We start from the raw sequence: 21,987 nt of genomic DNA on the forward strand, positions 1-21,987 counted from the left end.
AGAACAACTGTATTTTTAAATATAGATGTTTTATCTAGAACTAGTTGTTTTGTTTGATGAGCGTTTCCAGCAGTTTTAATTCAGTTAAAATCTGTTTTTCAAAGTAACACACTTCTAGTACAAAGACAGGGGCCTTTTTAGGGAACAGCCATCTCTCCTGTCCTTCAGCAGCTGACCATTTCACTGCTGTATTCAAAGCAGCACTGCTAGGGAGCTGAATATTCATGTGAGTTCATGGGGGTGGTTTGGATCCACTGCAGTGGGGCAGGCAGATGGAGAGAAGTCAGACTTGCTGTCTTGGCAGCTGTCCTGATGGAACAGCCTACTGAGGAGAAGCTTTGGGAAATGTTCTTTCTTCCTCATTGTACTAGAGCAAAACAATGTGATTGGTTGTGAAGGTTGTAAATCCTAATGATAAATGCAATGCTTGTTAAGCATTTCAACTGCACTATGTCAAATATCCCATTTAAGAGCTCAGCTAGACACGTGTGTGGATCACCACAGCCTTGCTATAATTTCGGATTTCTCACGGCAGTCAAGTCACGTACATAACTTCCGTATGTCATGGTACATAGATAATATGATCCAGTTCTAATTTCTGTTATGTGTTATTAATGTCGTGACAACACATTCCGATGAAGGATTGCCCAGACCTGTGTAAGTCTGATGAGCCTTGACTTAGTTCACATCAGATTTGTCTTTTACTGTAGATGGTGTCATACAGGTGCACACCAGTCAGAAAGTTTCATTTAACCTGACAGCAGGGCCTGAGATTGTGAAAGAGACAACACCAGCAACTCCTTCAGCAATTTCTGGCTGAGTTTCAAACCAAGTACATACTATGTTATGTACTTTCTTAGAGGCATTCTGCCTATTTTGCTATATCATCCACTTGTTCTGGGTCTAGTTACCAGTTCCTGCCAGTGGTTACCTATAAAAACTTTACATTTCTGCAGCTTATTACCTACCATAAACAGTTACTATTACAGTTAATATACTGAAACCAGTAAAATGCTGGCTTGCAGCTAGGGGAAGAGGGAGGACAAAACAAGTCTGATCCTGTGTGATTTAAATCATTTGGCAAAATGTCTGTTAAATGAAGTCATGAACAGGATCAGGTTTGAGGCAAGAAATAACATACCGGGGAGTCTGCAAACTGAGCAGAAGGGACACTTCTTCTGTAGTTTCTTGGGTTTCAGCCAATTCATTATCAGATTGGTTGTATCATTTTTGTTTGTTCTCCTCAGAGTGTTTTTTCTGAAAAGAAAATGTTCTGAAGATACACTCTTTCTTCCTGTCAAGGAAGTTAGTAGCCAGGAGACAGAACAGAAAACACTCTTCAGCATAGACAGATACTCCTGTGCGTGCAGCCACAGCAGTTTTTCTAAACCACAGGTGACTTTCAAGTCAGTGTCATCAGCCAATCAGTATAATCCATCATAGCACAGGGCTTGTTTTTATTTTTGCTGCATGGCAGTTAGCAACTGAGCTGATACAGTATTTATTTTGGAGCAGATGTCATGAGGTCATCCAAGCTGGCCATGTCTATCTTCGATCACACCATGCAGCCCTTGACTCCACCATTTTGGCTTCTCCCCTCTCACCTCTTCAACCTATGGGTTCTTCAGGCTTTGGTTCCCTATTGTGTTAGCATGTTGTCACTTCCAGTCATGGCTTAATTTCATTCTGTCTTCATAGTGTTATTGTACAACAAACCAAATGGATAGTGTCTGTGATACCACCCACCTCAGGAAGTCAAGGATTCCTCTACTGCAGAGTTATGGAAATTGGAAAACACAAGAAAACTGAACACAACGTGGAAATTTTAAACACTATAGAAAACTGCTGTCTTACCTATCTTTAAACACAGAAAAAATAATATGGAAAAAGCAAACTATATTAGTTAGTCACCCTGACTAACTAATTATTTCATATGGGCTTGAAGAGAGCTGTTACAGTTGAGCAGGAAGGCAAAGGACATGTTCACTCCTTAAGCCCAGTTAAAGTTGATCAGTGAGACTATAGTATCATACTTGTATTCTGCAATGATTAAGCCTCCAGCCCAAAACTAGTCCCTGCAGGTTTCCAACAAGCACATGATCAGAAATACATCTCTGCTGATGAAGGTCTGACACATACCTTTTAACATCTGACTTAATGCAATGTAATTGGGGGAAAATGCACATATTCATTATAGTCAGAATTTAGAAAAAAGCCCAACAGAAGCTACCTTGGAAAAGGTGATAAGGACATGCAGTGATATTTGTGTACTTCGGTTGTTGTGTGCCTTCTTGTAGTGTGCAGTTGTTACTTATTAATTAATTGCTGCCAGTTAACAAACACATCCATTCTTGTAACAGAACTACAGTGACAGAACTACTCTTCAGTTTGTCAGATCCTTTTGACTTACCCTTCCTCTCCTAGATCAGGTTTGTGGCTGATAAATTGGTTTCTGAAAAGCAGTCTCACACATTGGTGTTGAGTTAGTTTTCTTCTCTGCAGGACACTTACATACTGTACCTTTAAGTACCCAAATCAATTTAATTAAATTTCATTACAAGCACTAGAGCTGAAACAAACTAATGAAAGCAGCCATCACGTCAGGTGCTATTTATCTCAGCATTAAATTGAAAATACTCCCTTAAGGCTCTTAAAAATTAGTTTCAATATTTAACGCTAATAGCTTTTGGAATTGTTTCTGGGGATAGTTGTAATGAATTTGTTACAAACAGTTTACCTTTCCAAGGGAAAGACCTTGTTTCTTGCAGCAGAGAAGAGCTAAATACATATGACTTAAAAGTATTCAGGTTTTGGAATATGTGACATCCGTGAGCTGCAAAAACACTGTGAAGCTTTTCATACTGCAGTATGCCTTGTTGAGTCATAAGCATTGCCAAGTAACAACTCATGTCAGTATTCATGTTAGAGTTTATTGTTGACCTAACTCTGATTATTGAGCTAATCAGGCTTGCAGCTTGCAGACTTTAAGGTTTGTAGCATATTTGTTTTGAAGACCTTACAACCGCCTCTACTCTCAGCAGTGAAAATACCTAAGATTTTTAGGGAGAAGAGGAGCAGATGTGCTACAGAGAAAAAGGCTATTGCTAGCGTCCCAGCTATATCTGGATTTTATTCTCTTATTGCTGAGGTACTTTGCAATGCTGTTGATAAGGAAGAAATGCTGACAAAGTATAGATTGATATTCTTCCAAGCAAAACTGGTGCCACACACAATTCCTCTGTAAGTCCATGTGAATTTCATCCACTTCCCATCAGAAAGTAGCTCTAGATATTAAAGTGAAGAATGCAGAGAGAGGATGTAGTAGAGAACAGGAGGAAACAGTGGCCTGGGTCAGTTGTTTTTGTTGTTTTTCTTTTTTTTTATTAAAAGAGGGGGAAAAAAAGGTAATTAAGCTACTTAATACATATTAAGTTTGCACTGTAAATTTGTATCAGTTTATGCTCATGCTTCCTACTGATTTGTAGCAACTTATAGATCTCCAGTTTCTTATGTGGACATGATGTAAAAATTCCAAGCTTGTATTCATGACTGTAATAATTCTTATTTCATAATGTCACTAAGCACTCAGCAAAAGAATGAATAATGGATAATTTTTCATATTCAAATGGATAATTTGAAAAAAGAATTATCTTTAAAGAATGAAACACTGCAACATGGGCTTTGTGCACCACTTTTCTAAAGGGACTGACCCACCTTTTAAGAGTTTTTTGTGAACTTCTTGATGGTTCCCGTTGCAGACAGTCCTAGAGACTCACTGAAGCAGCTCAGGCTGCTGCATAGTGTCCATCACACTCCACAGACTCAGTCTCTTGATCATCTCAATGGAAGGATGCTGTGGGAGTGCTGTGCCTCACTGGTCAGGGACTTACTTGTGGGAAACAAGAATGCAAAAGGACGTTGTGCATTGCCATACGTGCTTCCAGATCCATGGAGCTCAAAGCACTTTCAAGTAGCACTGTGTAAGCATGGCTGATGGCTCTTTATTTTGCACGTGGATGGAGATAGCCTGTTCCTTCTCCTTTTATCAGATCTAGAGTTGATTCTCTTGCTATTCTCTTACTTAAGCAGAAGAGTCTGCTTAAAAGAAATAATCATCAGAAAACTGTAACAAAGCAAATTATTGAGGTCACCTTTCTTATAAGAACATAAGACCTCAGAGAATGAAGAAGGGAAACATTTTTCCACAGCAGGATAAGGGCGTGGGCTTCTCAAGTTTGCTTCTTTGTTCTTATAGTAAAAATTTATCATGTAAGTTATTGTTAATGGAAGATGTGAAAATAACACAAGTATTTTTCTTACACTTTTAATGCTTTGATAAGATTATTGGACTCAAGCTATTTGTTATAGTTTTTAACAGTTGTTTTTAAAAATTTACATGTAAATATTGAAAAGTTTCTAATAATTTCCAATGTTATTCAACAATAAATGTGTAGGACTTTAAACATGTTTTTATTAGTATTCTCATTGGTCCTCTTTCTTGTTTGGAGAACCTGACCTGTGCAGATGTGGCCTCTTGGAAATGAAAGATTAGATACAGAAATTTGTGGCTTAAGAGAGTAGTATTAAAGAATATTTCTTTTTCTAAAAAAATCATATTTAATATATGTATATATATATAAATATATTTTATTAGTTACCTTTTCCTTCCTCATGTTTTATTATGTGATTGCTATGAAATGTAAGAAGCAGTTCAGGGAGATGTCATTAAAATGACTGACCGCAATGGACAAACACTTACTGCCCATTTTAGAGAAATTAATAACCACACTACAAAAGCCATGGCTTACATTTCCCTCTTCCTTTTCTTTTCAACTTGTGACTGAGAAATACGGATGTTTATACAAGGACTGCTCTGAAAGTAATGCCTCCTATTTTATTATTTTGGCCCACAATGTCAGAGGTGAATATTGGTGGTATGGCAGTAGAGACTGAACCTTCCCAACAATATTCCATTCCATTTTGTTGCCATATGACAGATGGTAGCAGAGGGACAGTCTGACAGAATGGCATCTGACATGGAAAGATGGCATCTGAAGCAAAGATGTGAAACTGAACTGAGAAAATGGCACCCACTGATACCATAAATGAATGATTACTGAACATTTATGGAGACCAACCACTGGATGTGAGCACAGCAAGGTGATGAGTGACGTGTTTCAGCAGTGGTGAAGGCACTGTGAAAAACAAGCCACATTCTGGACAGCCATGCACAGCTGTCACAGCACTAAATGAAAAATGTCTTGATAAGCTCATCGGCGCAAACCAGGAAACTTGGTACGGAGCTGAATATCAGCTTCAGTACATTGGAAATGATGATGGTAATGTTGATGTATTACACATTTTGTACCAGATGAGTCACATGAATGCACACACAGGAAGAGAAGGAATACCTTGTGCAAGTTTGACCTATTGAAGCTGTATGAGACTGAAGGTGACAATTTCCTGGATTGCATCATTGCTGGTGACGAGACAGGGTGTCACCACTATGAGCTGGAGGCAGAACAGCAGTACATGGAGTGATGATGTTAATTCCCCATGGAAGGAAATGTTCAAGACATAGCCCTTAGCACATAAAGTAATGTGTGCTGTCTTTTGCACTAGGAAAGGGATGATTTTTCTGGATTTCCTGGAATCTGGACAAACCATTGACTCTTGCTGCTACACTGCAACAATAACTAAGCTGAAGGCTCAAACTTCCAGAGCCAGCCCAGAAAAGAAAACAACCATTCTCTCGCAATACGATAACACCAAGCCCCATGTCAGTTTGAAGACTGTGGAGTACATTGCCTCTCTTGGCTGGACTGTCCTACCACACCCACTGTATAGTCCGGATTTGATGCCTTCTGACTTCCATCTGTTTGAGATGATGGAGGATGCTATGACGCCATCATAGCAATGTTGAAACAGTTGGTCACCTCCACTGGTGCAGATTTTTACGAGCACAGCATGCAGGCTCTTGTTCATCATTGGCAAAAATGCAGAACTAATGGTAGTGATTGTGGAAGAATAGCATTCTGTAGCTGAGAACTTGCTCTCTCAAACAGTGTTGTTGTGCTGTAGTTTCCATAGAAGCAAAAAGGAGGCATTACTTTCAGACTGACCTACATAGAAATGCATTCTATAGGGAGTACAGATGTTTGGAACCTGTAGCTAGGTGTCAAGTCTCTCTCTCCTATCAGAGCATTTCCCTCTGCATCAAATGTGAATGCCTTCCTTCCTCCTGCTGCTATTAAAAGAGACGTTTGCCACACTGTTGCAGAGTTCTCTTTCTTGAAAGTGGAAAAGGTGTCTTTGAGCCTTTCCCTGCTGCAGCTGGGAGAGCTGTGTGCCTGTGATGGGCCCAATGGGAGGGGTGGGCCTCAGAGCTGGGGATCAGGGGCAGCCCAGGGAAATGTCCTTCTGCAGTCAAGCAGAGTTAGTTTTCTATAAGCAAGAGTAGAACTCCTGCTGGTTGTGGGGGTGGGTGGGGTTGCAGTATTTTAGTGTTTGCTTACATCCAGCATTTCACTGCAAAGCCATGTTTAGCATCATGCCAGTTCCTTGACTCGATATCCATGAAGCATAGCAGAAAGTGGGTGTTTGTAAATGCCCTTCAGCCTGAAAGCCCTTCAGCCCAAGACCAAACAGGATCGACCTGTGTTATAGATTTAGATTTAAAACTAAGTAGTGATAAAGCCAATTTCAACATGAAAATATTTTAATATCTTTTAATATCTTTTAATATTTTAATATCTGAAATATTGTAGTTTAATAAGAGTACTAGTAAAAGTCCATTTATTCTTTCATGATATTTACAAGTTATAAAGCTAATTATTTAGGAGCATTGCATTCTGTTATAATAATACAATAATAAACTGTGGAGGAATTAACTCTTTTTATTTCTGAAGTAGCTGTTTCTAACATTTCTATCGCTTTGTTTCTTTTTTAAAAAATGCATCACCGTTACCACAGTTTTAAATACAAGGAATGGAATTTCACTCTGTACAACTTGGGAAAAAAATGCAGTGAAGAAAATGCATTGATTTTTATCGCTCAGTGTGAACAAATGGGCATGAAATGTATCTTACTAAACTCAAATGTTTACATCAATTTTGATAATGTGGAAGCTTCACCTTCCTCTTACTAAAGTTGATATAGGAAGACAGAAATGACTTAAAGCAAGAACTTGCAACAAAAGGTAGCTTCGTGAATTGGAATATTTTTGTAGCCAGAATGTCATCTAAAATGTGAAAGAATCATAGTGTCATGGAATCATAGAATGGCCTGGGTTGAAAAGGACCTCAAAGATCATCCAGTTTCAACCCCTCTGCTATGTGCAGGGTTGCCAACCACCAGACCAGGCTGCCCAGAGCCACATCCAGCCTGGCCTTGAATGCCTCCAGGGATGGGGCATCCACAACCTCCTTGGGCAACCTGTTCCAGTGCATCACCACCCTCTGTGGGAAAAACTTCTTCCTATTATCTGACCTATCTAACCTATCTATCTAAAGTAGAGGCAAGGAAAAAAAAAATAAGATGTTATCCAGTGTTTTCATAACTTGAGTTTTTCTGGAATAGAGTACTTTACAGAAATTACTGCATTTTAAAATTGTTCTTTTTGTATGTCAGTACAGTCGGTATATTGAATCTGGCACCGCTGAGAGTATTTGTCACCCAACCACTGGAAAAAGAGAGTAACCCACTGTGTATAAGCAGTAAAAAATAGAATATGTAGGAAAATGCTCTGTACTTAATAATGAAGAACAGTGAGGAAAAACACCATATGCTGTTTTTGCTGATTGCTGTCATAATGTTTGATGTTGCAGGACGGATGGTCACAGTATCACTTTGTAGCCTCATCTTCAACGATAGAAAGAGATCGGCAAAGACCATACTCTTCATCACGCACGCCCTCCATCTCTCCCGTGCGCATGTCTCCTAACAACCGCTCAGGTAAGAGCAGGCTCCCAGGACCAAAGTAAATGTTGAAATAATCAATTACTGTCATTTGCCTCCTTTAAGCAATGTCTGATGTTAAACAATGTTATTAACAATAACGCAAGGGCGCAAGGCACAGTCTTTGCTCGTATCTGAACTATCCATTGAAAACAGGAATGACTTTACTTTGCAGGACATTTCATAAAGTTCTACAGCAGAGAGATTACTTAACTTTTTGTTATGAATTACTACGCAGTGTTTTCCTGATTTAGATTAGATAACTAGATCTCAAGAACAATTAATTCTACTGTTAGCACAAGGAAATTCTGCTACATTTTGCTAGTCATGAAATCTCTTATGTTGTGGCAGAAGTCGAAAGACCCACATTATTCCTGCCAGCTTTTATTCTGATTGTATGTGTGTATATGTACATAAATGTGCATATGCTTGCATATACAAGTTGCAAGTTTTAAAAAAGTTTGACTGCAGGTCTTCGTGTAATATTGATGGTACATTTAGAACAGCTGCCATTAATTCTGTATGATCTCTGTAATGAATTAAAGTAAGTATGGCAACTTGTACTGATGTTAATTTGTTTTCTGCTCAGTAATCTAGGCGTTTTTTCATGAGCTTATTCTAAGATAAAATATATCCTGTCTAGTTAAAACAGGCTCAGTATTTTAAGATTAACAGTTAAAACAGACAGACTTTCAGTGTGCATTTCACTGCTTGTTCAATCAAATCCTGCCATTACATAGGTATACCAGTAGTTTTAGATTAAAATTTACCAAACTGGTTATTGCCATCAGCATCATACAGTAGTTGTGTTTCTAGGAAAATAGTTGTGTTAATTATCTATAAGCTGTATCTTAGTCCTGCCGAGAAACCACTGAGGAAGTTTGAAAATGTGGCTGTAAGTACACTCCAGTGAGAGTTACCGTTCTTACTATTCCATCTAAATTTCTTCTACGATATGGTTGTAAGGCTTTGTTTAAAGAAATAGACGGCAGACAAAATCAACACTGATCTGAGAGACTATTTCACTCATTATTTTTATAGGCAAGCCAGGGCAAGCTAGTAAACAGTCCAGAAATGTAATACATAGAGGATACCTGTGAACTTTGCAGGTGGCATAAGTCTAGAAGAGACTCACCTTATATGGGGAGCACTGTTAGAATTCAGAGTTGTCCTGAGAAATTGAAGCTACTGTCTGAAAAGATCTTATTCCTTACAAATAGATTATAAGGGGAAATCTGGCTAGATGAAACTGCATTAGAAATGACTTAGGGATTTTTGTCAGTTGCAAACATGAATGAGGAGATGGAGAGATCAGAGTATGAAGACACACTGAATGGACTGTAATTTTTTAACTCAGAGACAAGTGAGAAGAGATACATACCAAGGCTTCAGACATGTAATAGGCAGCTGCAAAGAGGCATGCTATGAACTTTCTCTGCTTTCATAGAAGACAAATAATGAGCAGCAAGGAGTCAGGCTAGACATCAGGGAACATTTCCTAATGGCAGAGAAACAAAGCATTGTAATAGACTGCTTGGAGCAATTACCTGGTTTTTGTCATCAGAGATCTTTAGTTTCAGACAAATCTGTCAAAAATTATTTTGGTATAGTGTCTACTACCTTGGAGTAAAAGGCTGAAGTAAATGAACTCATAATGTTCCATTCATCCCAAGGACTTGGTGATGCAGTGCTTTTAACTAGCTTGACGAGTTCTGTCTTTTTGTGTGTAATTTAAAAATAGTAACAGAAAAACTTGATATTACTTCTTAGTCTAATGTAAAGTAATGAATGTATGTCTACTTCCAATAAGAACTCTAGAGGAGGACAGTTCTATATTTTAACACTTACCAAAAAGCCATTGTTCTAACATGTGAGGAGAGGTACAATTTATACAGGGAACAGAGAAATGTTTTTTCCTTGTCAGTCAATTTTATTCGAAACAGCAGATTGTTAAAAGTATTACTAGACTATGGGAAACAAAATGCACGCAAGTGTTAGTTACCTTTTCAAGGTTTGCATCCTGTTTTGTCCCCTGCTTAAGTCAAGCTCCCATTAGCTGATTTGGTAATCTAATGTCATGTCATGTTTCTTCATAGTTAATACTTTTATCACCTTCAGAATTACATACCGTTGACAAGCAACTTAAAAGCAATCCCCAGTTTTGATGGCTTCATAAGAAAGCCATCTGTCCCATGTCTGCTCTGCAATTTCAGCGAAAAGATGTTATTGCTCTGGAGATTATTTTATCATATTGACTGTCTGGGTGGCAGCCAGGAAGCATGAGGAAACAACCACCAAAAGTTCAGTTATTTTTTTACCATATGCTTTTACTAACTCTAGGGTGTTCTGCTACTGACTTTGTACTACCTTCCCTCTCCTCCCCTCCCCAACAGGGAAAGTGCATTGTATCTACCAACATCTGAATGTATCAAAAATAGTTTATTTGAAATCTGCTATTTTTGTCCCAGCTTTTCTCTTTTTCCTTTCATAGCATCACAAGCTGTGAGTCTTTGTGATCAACACCACTCATCACCTTCACATTCTTCAGTGTGTGAGAATCACATACAAGCCCAATTTCTTAGTCATTTTTCACTTCCCCACTTTTAGCTAGACCACGTTTCAGTCAGACTCTTTCTTACTGGCTTCTGAAGCTCAGTCAGTTGTGAAACAACCCCATGAGCCAGCTGTTCCCATGACATTGTCCCCCAACCCCCTTCTTTCAGCTGTATCAGCCTCTGAACGCTTGCAGAGTTTCACAGCACGTGATGAAAGAAATTTTGTTTTAATGCCAACTGTACTTAGATAGTTAATGACAGAGAAATTATTTAAGTTACTTTTAAGTGTTAGATATTCTTTCTTGTATGTATTCTATGAAAAAACAGCTTTATTTTCTTCTTTTCCCCCCAGAATTATTTCAAGGCTTGTTTATTTTCAACAGAGAAGGGAGGAAAACACTTTATCTCCTTTTATAAGGATTTTTCTACTCAGTTGAAAGTTAAGGGTCTTTTAAACAGAAAAGAATTGACCATTATAAGAAAAAAAAAAAAAGTGAAGTAGCTACACTGGGAAGTTTTGACACATTAGAGAAATTGAAATGCTATGGGAAATTTGTTGGTTTTTATTATTATTATTATTGCTGTTGTTGTAGTTTTTTGTAATGATCATCTTAGATGTTGAGTGTAAGTGAAAAGAGAAAATGATGTTTGGAATTGATAGTCCCGTTAATGCATTTGTCCTGAATTTGAAATAACAACACTTTTCCTTTCATAATGTGATAGTGTTTCTTCAAACAGCTGAACAGTAGCCTACTAGCAAATATATACTTTACTGTGATGTTTACTCTAGAATTGAACAGTACATTCAGTGATGATGTGCTTAAAAAACCTAAATCCATTTTTATGATCTAGCAAGTGCCCCAGCCTCACCTCGGGAAATGATCAGCCTAAAAGAAAGGAAAACAGACTATGAATCAACTGGAACAAACGCCACTTACCATGGAAGTAAGGGAGAACACACTTCTAGGAAAGACACCATGACAGGTGAGATTATGCTTACATAGCACATGTAAAAATCAGCGATGATAGATGGCCGATTTAATAGGCTTGGCTGAAGAGTTGACTTGCTCTGGTTTGTGCCAAAGTTTAGCAACTTCGAAGAATAAAACTGAAAAAGTGCTTGATCTTAGTGAATTCAAAGCTCTGTGAAAATGATTTGTGAAGACCGCGATTCTTCATAACAAAAAAGTCTCTAAGAATATTTGTACATTTCTTTTTAATTTTGTTCTCTTTTCTGAAGAAAGTGGATAAATCCACCTTGTATTAACTGGTGCTGTTTCTGTGAGCGTGACTGTGGCTGAGCATGTATGGTGGTCACTGATGCCAGTTTTTTGCAGGGAATGGCTCTGTGGGACAAGTTAGATGTTTTTATATGTCACTCATTGCTAGGAAATTCCCTAGCAGTTTGGAAAGACTATTTAAAATTTAACAATTTTCTTGGCATATGTATTACCATCTTTTGCAGGTTTCATTGAAGGCCTTTCTCCCTTAGTGAGCTCACTCACCTGTTAGCATTTCAGTAATTAAGAAACATTGACTACTTTGGCTAGAATTGTGCCTCTTCTTTAGTTCTCTGCAAAATATATGTCGATCTCTATCACCATTACACAGGCTTATATAAGCTCTGGTGGGTATTAAGTTATATTTATACTGTACTGAGCATCATAGTGTCCACTCCACCAAATGCTCCCTTGTAAAAAATTTACATTGAGGAGTCATTCTGCACTTTTTGAATGCCTCTTGCCTTTTTCCATTCCCTCTGCAAAGGTCTTGCTCAGAGAATGCCAGAATGGGTTGGTTTGGGTTCTTAAGCTCACAGGGGCATCAGAAACATGCTGATTAGATTTCAAACCATCCATGCTAGTGTCCACTTTCAGCACATGACACTACTCACACAGCATCTATTCTGCTATACACCATTGTGCAATCACAACCTAAAGGCCAGTCTTTGAACTTGGGTGAAAATGCAATGCAGAATTAGCAAGAAAGTGAAAGTCTGAAGAAAGGAATGACACTGAAGAGCATATGGAAACCACCGAATCGAATGTCCTGAATCACCTCCGCAGGATACCAACGAAACTAAAGAAAATTCAATCAAGGTACTGTATTTAAAGTATCTGTAACATTTTGGGTGTTTCATAGTCACATGAGAGGATTCTCTAAAACACTTCAGTGGCCATTACTTGTGTGGTTATAAAGGACAGGACTTCATTCCTTTTCAGCACTTTCATGAAGAAGGAATCTGAGTAAGAATTGCAGAAACATTAGTATTTCACCCTATCTGTGTCTGCAAATTCAGACAACCAGATTATATTTGAAAGTTCTCAAAAATGGATTTCTGTGTGGAAAAACTTCCTTGCACTGTTGCTGTGCTTCCTTGCAGTTCGTTACTTATTCTTTCATTTCTCTCTCCCCACTTCAAAAAAATGTCTTTTTCCCCATCTCTTTTTATTTTACCATTTACTGTAGTGTCTTTGTTCTCCCTTATGTCCTTGCTGTATCTGTGCAGTTTTAGGAACATGAGGTTTGTGCTTTCCCAGCAACCTTTGCTCCACTGTGATTTTTGCATCCTGTTTTCTTTTCATATCTGTTTGTATTTTGTATGTTTTTATTGATCTTTTGGAGTGGTTCTTAATAAGAGCACTCGAGACTCTCAGCATCACGCTCACCTATTGGTATTTTTTCCAACTATTGAGCTCAGTGAGAAAAATCAAAAACAGTCAAACTTATAAGCTTTATAATGTTTCAAAATCTTGTATAGCCATTGTATAAATGAATATGAAATTAACAAATCACTTTCTTTGTCTTTCAGGTCACTAAATCTCTGCTCATTTCGTCAGAGCTCAAATTAAACATCATTTTAAGAACAGAAAATGACAGGAGTTGCACTGTCAACGTTTGATGTGAAATGTGTGTAACATATCTGTAGCTGATTAAATAATAAACATTTCATTAAAGAACAATATGAAACTTATGACTTTAATTGTGAGACATTTTGGCCTTACTTCTGTGGTCTTTTGTAAGTTTGCATAGCAAATTCATTCCAATTCCTATATTTCGTTGTATGCATCAAATAATGCATTGCAGTTAATACCTCCACAGAGCCTATGGGACTTAGATAAATGTTTTTTCAAGTTCCACCTGGCGTATACATATACTGAACTGCTCTTGTGTTTTGTGCCAAGCTGATATATTGCACAAAGCTTTTTTTGACTTACAGATTTACAGAATGTGGAATGCAACAGCAGTAGTCCCAATTTATCTACACCTGTCTCCATGCTCTTCTTCAAAGCTCTTTTCAGTTTATAGTTCAAAAATTTTATGACCTCTTGGCTAAGACTGAAATGAAGGTTTTTTTGATGGATTTTTGAGGTAAAAATGCTGGCTTCCTGCCATCGTGGAGAGCTGTCAGGAAACCTCTGGGAAAAAATGGAGAATCTATGAAGTAAACAATTCGGCTGAAAATGATAACTTACATTGATTTCACAAGGACAGCTAAAAAATAGGGGAACAATATCAAAGTTTCCATTGCCCTCCTCACTTCACAGGTTTATGATGCTGTGTATATTTACAGTCCATCTTCTCTTTTCTGTAGAAAATAATAACCAATAATAAAATTTTATCACCTAAAGTATATTTTTAAGACAAAAACTATTCTATTCTTTTTTTTAAAAGGAGCTGTAAATGAATGTGGTAACGTTATTTATGCCTTGGTGTTCTCCTTCAGAACAGAGAAGATAAGCCTACTGTATACTGTTACGGGACTTTGTTAGTACACTTTCTGTACCAGTATGTGCATCACAGTCTGCACCCTACATCTTCACTTCCACCAGCAGAAATACCTTGTGATTAATTTATTATGTTGCTTGTCAGTAATCTTTCATCTGTACTTTTCTTATTTGAACTGACTTGCACATTCTGAACACAACCCCCAACTGTTAAAATACTAGAGATACTCAGGTGACTTGAACTCCTTATTACTTTAAGAAACCACAATAAAACTGTAATCTTTTGACATGCCCTTTCACCATAAATGAAGGTGGCGGTGGTAATGACAGGCAGTGATCTCTGTTAAGTGACATTTGTGAGAAACAGAAGCATTTTCCTTCACTGTCTTGAATTAAATTTTAGAAAATAGAGTCCTGTTGATCGTAGTAGGAAGAGCAGGTTAAGCAATACCATTTGAGGATGACTGCCTGCCCGATTGATCTTTCCTTTCTTGTGTCTGTCAGTGTTTGTGAGTGCAAAAGGTTAGCACCTTATTATTTCAAACTGCCTGTAAATGTGTTCTGAATGGGTACGCTTAGGAGCTGGAAATTGAATGTTAAGCCACAAATCAAGGGACTGAGATACGTGGGGAGGGCTTCAATCAATGATAACTTTGTCACATAAACCACTGAGTGACATAATTCTCAGAGCTGCTGTAAGCTTTGGAGAAGGTGGCCAAGGGAAACTTGTATTTTTTTTTAATCAATATCACCTTGAAAACTGGGGAAAATAATAAAGTAAGGTATTTTTCTCTAATGTTCTTTATACTACACAACCACAAACTACTGCAGGCGTATCATAGTATTCGCTTCAGAACTGTCACTATTTTGCCCAGTAAAAAGTACCTTTTCAGTACTATCTTGTGCTGTTGTTTAGATACTGCATAAAATACAGATGCACACACTCATCAATTCTAGAGTCGGTTTATCTTCAGCGACAATTCTCACCTCTCTGTAAGGAAACACGTTTGATGGAAAACCTCTGTCTCCTGCTCTTTGTACCTCTTTCCTTTGCCGTGTATTAAAAAGTTTGATTAACTCTCTTTCTCTGTGATCATTTTACTATGATGACACGTGTAACATCAGATACTAGCCACCCAAATATTTTTCCTTTCATCGGGCTCATCCTCTCCCTTCTTTCTTTTATATTCACCCCCTGCTTTTGGACAGCAAGAGTCAGCTGCTCACTGAAGCATGGCACAGCAGGAATGGAGTTCCCAGGAATGCCGCCTGCGTGTTCCGAAGCAGGTACTGGAGTGGGGCTGCATGCATTAGTGGCAGCTACATTGCTTGGCTTACATTTCCTCCTGAGACAGAGTTATCTCATCCTCTCAGCTAGACTAAGCCAAGATTTCTTGTTTGTGAACTCTTGGCGTTCATTTCAAAGCATTTGATGTGTCATTGTACTCCTTTTAATCACGTTAAGAAAAGAATGTCACAGTTTGCTTGCATATGACCGCAGTGAAATCAGCAATGCAGACCTTCCATTATGCAGAGACTATCCATTTCTTCCATCACGGAATCTGTGATCTGGGAGACTGCAAGTCTTTAATCTGGCCTGTGGCATACAACCAATTTCACAGTACTGTGGTTGAGAGCTATGCATCAACTCTGAACTGTTCCTATTTTTTTAATAATTATGACTATTAGGGGCACACGGGTTCCTTGTGCTCTTTTAGTTGCCTATAAAAAATGGAAAGGCTGTGGCCCTCCTAAGAGTTTCTCTGATTGCCTGTGGGAACACTGTGAATTGGCATGTGTCCAGTCTGCTGTTCTTCAGATTCTCCATAAAATCCTCAGATTTGCATCTTATACTACTCTTTATTCTTGACAAATAACTATGAATAGTATTGTACTTTCAGTTATTTCTGTCTGAAAACTTGCATGTCTGGATCTTCAATCCTGCTTATCTTTAGATTTATATACATTAAAAAAAGAAGGGTTACAAGAAGCTCTTCCCTATTTATGAAAGTCCAGCACATCATCATTTCCGTATTGTTCAAGCAAGCTTCTTCTAGCACATCATGGGGCGAGCAGGGAAGTCAGAAAACCAGCATAAGAAAAGATGGTACCACCAAATTATCTGGCACTACTGAGCACCACATTGCTCAGTTGCCACAGTTGCATGAGAAGCACCTTACACAATAATGCTCATGCATGCTCCTTGGCTCCTTCAACACCAAAGTCTGTCATCAGAATGAGAATTTGAAACACTAACCAGAAGATGCAGCTGGAATTCATAAAAAATACTGAAATAACAACTGTCAAGCCTCACAAATCAATCAAGTTTAATGAAACAACTTGAAAGGGGAGAACCTCTGTAGACTGACGCTTCTATGCTAACATCTATGGCCACAGATGAACTATCCAAGCAGTCATCATTTCCATCTGTTACCACCTGCTTGCACACAGAACTGGGAATACTTGCCAACCAAAAAAAAACAACAAACAACCACTGTCCGTTGCCAGAGTTTATATTCTTAGTTTCAAATAAAGGATCCCAGTGCACTACTTGGAGACCCCTGGATCTCTGCTCCATTTCCTACACAGGACTACTCACTGTCTTAGTAACTGCATCCAGCACATCAAGAACTAAGAGTTTCTTCACCTCTACTAGTTAACAGTGAAAAAAGCAGGGGGGAGGGGGCTGATTTTTTTTCCAGCTGGTAAGGATCATCACCCCGTCATATAGGTCCAGTCTTCATCCCATTTCAAGATCATCCTGGAGATCTTTAAGAACACCACCTGTGATCAGTGAAGTGACAACATGGAATAGTGCACCAAGCTCTGTCAAAAGCTTTACCTTCAGCATGGTGCCTATAGCAGATGTGGAGATCAGAATGGGCACTTCACAGTCAGCTTTGACTAATAACCATGCCATTCCTTCCTTTCTCCATAGTGGGTAGAGTGACTGGAGAAGAATTGCAGAGGCACTTTACTGTGCTGGGATCCATGCTAGCAGGTTTCCAAAGGAAGAAAAAGTGGTTACTTCTTCAGTAACTGTGATTCTTCTTGGTGATGTGACCAGCATGGATCCCCCCACCAGCTTTCATCTCTGCCCTTTAGTACTGCCCTCCAAGTTTTGAGTTGTGAAGGTACTAAAACATACAGTTGCACAGAGACCTGAGAGAAGCTGAATGGGCAGCTTGTTTCAGTTCCACTGATGCTCTGATTCACTGCTGTTCAAGTTTTAAAATTATTTTTTGGGCATATGCTTTTACAGTGAGAGTCACAGTGGCAGTTATCAAGTCATTGGTTCTAGTATCTGGAAAGTTAATAACATATCCAGCGAGCACAGTGTGCACCAACAACTACATGACATCCTTCCATCAGATTATTTCAGATATGAGAAATGCATACATTTCTGGTTCTATCAGCAAGCTGAGCTTCAGCTAGATACTCAAATCAAGGTGATCGGGGAAGGTTAAAGCCTTGCAGAAAAATCCTTGGTTTTGAATGTGTTTCTTTAGGCAGGTACTCAGTACTCTTAGCAAAACAGTACAATGTCATCTTTGTCTTCAGAATCCCTTCTGATTTCAAACTCATAGCTCAGTTTTATCCATGCATTTTAGTAGTATGGTATTTGAGAAGAAAATTACTGCAGTTCATGGACTTGAGACTGTCTTGGCCAGAATATCTTCGGTATAACTACTTACTTTTTGCGTAAATCATTTTATCAGTTGTATTTAACCTGTTTTCCCATGAACAATTTCACAATATAACAGCAGCATTGTTGGATAAGTAATCTAGGATTTGGTGCAACGTTCAACTGAACTGAAATGAGTTAGATGTTTCTTAATCCCAATATTTACAGCTGTTATCTGTTTAGTATATGTGTTATACAAAATCCCACATATAACCTGAAATATATTACTGAATGCTAGCTGTATATGAAAATATTTTGTTGATTTAGGTGTGATGGTAAACGATATAGTGCCTGTTACCATTAATGTGTTTACCACGTACATACATGTACCCCAGAGCAAAGATTAATACTGTTTAGTGAGAGAGAAAAAAAAAAATAGAATACTGCTGATGCTTTTAAAGATTTTTGTGTAAGGGAAATGAGCACTATGCAAGTATTAAATGAAGATTAAGAATTTATTTTGAGGCCAGAGAGGCACAGCTGGTAAAACTGCTTTTCCTTCCGTTTCTCTCTCTCCAGCTCAAAACACTGGAATCTCAACTTTGTACAGAAATTCTTACGGTGCACCTGCTGAAGATATCAAACATAACCAGGTAAGTTAAGGAGACTAATATCTTGCTGTTCTAGACTGCAAGATGTCAGTGTAACATTTTGTATGGAAACTATGAAAAATATCACAAGGATTAAAAAATCCAGGTTAGAATAAATGAGTCATATGCTTGACCACATGCTGGCAATTCCACTGGTTTAAGGCAAGTTATATTCTTCATGTTAATGCATAATTTCAGCCCAAGTCTCAGAAATGTCCAACAGGTTATGACAGCAGATGCACAAGAATTATTTAAAGCATCTAGGCCTTTCACTCATAATGAAATCAAGAGAGGCTTGAGACCTACATGCCTTTAAAGTTCTGGATGTGTGATGCACACTGCAAGGGCCAAGCTAACATAATGGGCACTTCTGCTTTTTCAAATACCTGGTGATGTCCTGTGCCAGTAAACTTGGTGAAGTGCATTCACATCTCACTGCTTGAGGGTATCCGTCATAAAATTGAAAGCTACTTCGGCACTGTCTGGCTCACAGGCTAAGGCATTTTGTCAGCAACATGATCTCTTACAGGCACATATGCATTGGCTGTATATATGTGTAGCTTCATTGTTTTGCACAACTGTATCTTATAATAAATTATCACAGTTCCTTAATATTTTCACAGCTTCCCTATGCATTGTACATCCTTCTTCAAATAGAGGTAGGAGGCCAAAAACACTTAAGAAAAGCACTTTACATAGAAACTCAGAATTGCTCTGGTTGGAAAAGACCTTAAAGATCATCAAGTCCAACCACAACCTAACCATACTACTCAAATGATGAGTAGTATCAGAAAAGTAAAAGAATATTTGGTGAAACTGATTAAAAAAATCCTGAAAATTTTTACTAGATTACCTGAAATTTCAATTTCAATGAATGTTATTTCAATTTGAATCCACAAACTTAAGGCGAGTTTCTGTTGTTGTGCCGCTATTTTCCTTGTATTGGTTTTGCTCTTTACTTAGCCAGTATTTCATGTGGTGTACCATATTCTTTGTGTGCACCGCTTCAGTGCATGAAGGTACTTCTGCTTTTATGGTCTTTAAAGAGAAAAGTCCTTCTAATTAATACAGTGTTTAAGGAAAGGAGGAGTATGAGGTATTTTAACAGCTGGTACACTCAGGCTGCAGTCATAAATAAACTAATTTGATTTTTAGAGTGAGAGCAAAAGGAAAACACCACTTTTCCACCTTTTTTCACTTGTTTTCTCAAAGAAATGTCAGGTTTATGATTGACTTATCATGAATAATGTTTCTATTTATAAAGGACCCCAAAATAGTAATTTGGTCTTCTTTCTACTCAAAAATATGACTGGCTATGTCCTTCTGGTTTATGAACAGATTGCTTAGTATGTAATTTTTCTCTTCTGTCCAAATGGAAACACCTGTATTTGAACATGTGGCATTAGACAGAAGTGGTGCTAGAAATAGAAAATAGAGTTATTAGGCTCCCTTTTGCCATTTTCATGTTGTGACCAGTGTTATAAGATCACTTGTACAGCTGTTAAAGGCAGTGAATGCAGACTGTCTTTTGCAAGTTACTCATAGAGTCCCATTCAGACATTTTGAAAGAATACCCAACAGTTTGGGACATAGCAATGCAATTGTGCCCGTCTTCTTGAAGGAACATGGCTAACTCATGCATAGTCTGCAGGTTTGGCAGAAAGTCTTCTGATACGGACATTGGCTCACTGGAAAAGACAGCATTTGAGGAATGAAAGACCGTGTCATTTTGCAGTCACAAAGCCTGCCCAATCTTCATGGAGATGGCAGAGTGAAAGATAGTGTTCCACTAAGATACTTGGCAAATGATAATAATTTTCACATTTCAAGTAAATCCCAAATATCAAAACTGAGATTCACTACGGCTGTCTGAAAAAGACTTAACAGCAAACTTCGGTTAGGGGTCCACCTGAGACTTTTTTCTGTATATCATAAATATTTCAAGCTCAAGGCAACTTACTGGAATGTAGCAACTCAAGACTGTCAACATGAAGTGTCAAGGCAGTGGTAAGAAATTGGTTCAACTTAACAGTAGCAGAAGAATACACTTCAGGGGACTTAGTCTGAAATGTTCTCATATTGGTGCCCTGAAGGCTATACTTAGCTCTCAACGGTGTCACCCAGTCTCATCTGTGGCAAAGGAAGTTGCAAAATGTTAAGCATATTGGAGTGCATACACTGTCCATTCAGATTCTTCCAAAATGAATTTTTACCACCAATATTTGCACTGTATAGCTGCAAAATATCAGAAAGCTGTATACAGATGATATTTACTAAAAGTTACTGTGAGCAGCACTGCTCAGAACCAGATTTTAATTACATTTGAAATAAACCAGCATCTGTTAGCAGCAATAAAATGAAATAATAAATGAAAGTGTAAAGAATATAATGACAAGGCAGAGCTGAGGAATTAATTCACTTCTAAGTGCTACTTTGGGCATTCGTTAAGTAATGACCAAGTTTCCATTTCCAGCACAGTGAACATAGAATGAGATTCACTCTTTCTTCCCTCCTGCCCACAGAAAGTTGTATCTAAGAGGTGCGGATATTGCTGTCTTTCAGGTTTCAACACAGCCAGTTCCACAGGAGCCCAGCAGAAAAGATTATGAACCATATCAGCCGTTTCAGAATTCAACCAGAAACTATGATGAGTCCTTCTTTGAGGACCAAGTGCATCATCGTCCACCTGCAAGTGAATACAACATGCACCTGGGACTAAAGTCAACTGGCAACTACGTCGACTTCTATTCAGCTGCTCGTCCCTATAGTGAACTTAACTATGAAACAAGCCACTATCCAGCCTCTCCCGACTCCTGGGTTTGAGACTTGGGCAGATAGAAAAGCTCCAGGAACTGTGCATGTGCATGCATACCACAAGACATTTTTTTCCTGCAAATTTAGTTTGTTAAAGCCTGTTCCATAGGAAGGCCCAGATAACCAGTGTGGAAAAAATAAGAGATTTTTTTAGAAGGCTAAAAGAAATGAAAGCTAAACCTTGGAGTAATTAGAAAGAAATATATATACTATATATATATTTTACAGTGTAGGACAACTTTAGTGTTGGCCAGTAGTCTTAAGTTCATTGCTGTGTATTGAATGTGGCTGAAAGAAAGAGGGAGATTATGACAGTGGATGTGGGTCAAGAGTTAAGCACAAGTAACTGAGCAGCGTACATACTTTATGGGGAACAGCTTCTCACACTTTGTTTAATATCCTCATTCATTGTGACTCTAGGCTTCAAGTTGCATTTGGGGTTTCCTCTGTACAGCAAGATGTTTCTTGCCTTTTGTTAATGCATTGTTGTAAAGTATTTGATGTACATTACAGATAAAAAAAACAAGTGCATTGTGTATATTACACCAATGCCACAGTGTTTCTTCATCTATGGTTCTAAATATTGCTTCAATTTCAATTTTTGAAAGATGTATGAATTTCCAGTTTTTTGTTTTTCTTTTCCCCAGTGCGTTTTAACA

At 38.1% G+C, this 21,987-nt stretch overlaps 1 protein-coding gene across 1 annotated transcript in view; it reads left to right on the plus strand.

Moving 5' to 3' along the window:
* CTNND2 (catenin delta 2) overlaps positions 1 to 21,987 on the plus strand; it is a 607,095-nt gene extending 585,108 nt beyond the window's left edge. Inside the window, exons 20-23 of the mRNA XM_019614298.2 lie at positions 7,827 to 7,953; positions 11,364 to 11,495; positions 18,444 to 18,517; positions 21,077 to 21,987. Coding sequence (XP_019469843.1) covers positions 7,827 to 7,953; positions 11,364 to 11,495; positions 18,444 to 18,517; positions 21,077 to 21,337 — 594 coding nt within the window. The 3' untranslated portion in view covers positions 21,338 to 21,987. The remainder of the gene's footprint in view (positions 1 to 7,826; positions 7,954 to 11,363; positions 11,496 to 18,443; positions 18,518 to 21,076) is intronic.

This window comes from Meleagris gallopavo, chromosome 3 (genome assembly GCF_000146605.3).
Source record: "Meleagris gallopavo isolate NT-WF06-2002-E0010 breed Aviagen turkey brand Nicholas breeding stock chromosome 3, Turkey_5.1, whole genome shotgun sequence".
NCBI lineage: Eukaryota > Metazoa > Chordata > Aves > Galliformes > Phasianidae > Meleagris > Meleagris gallopavo.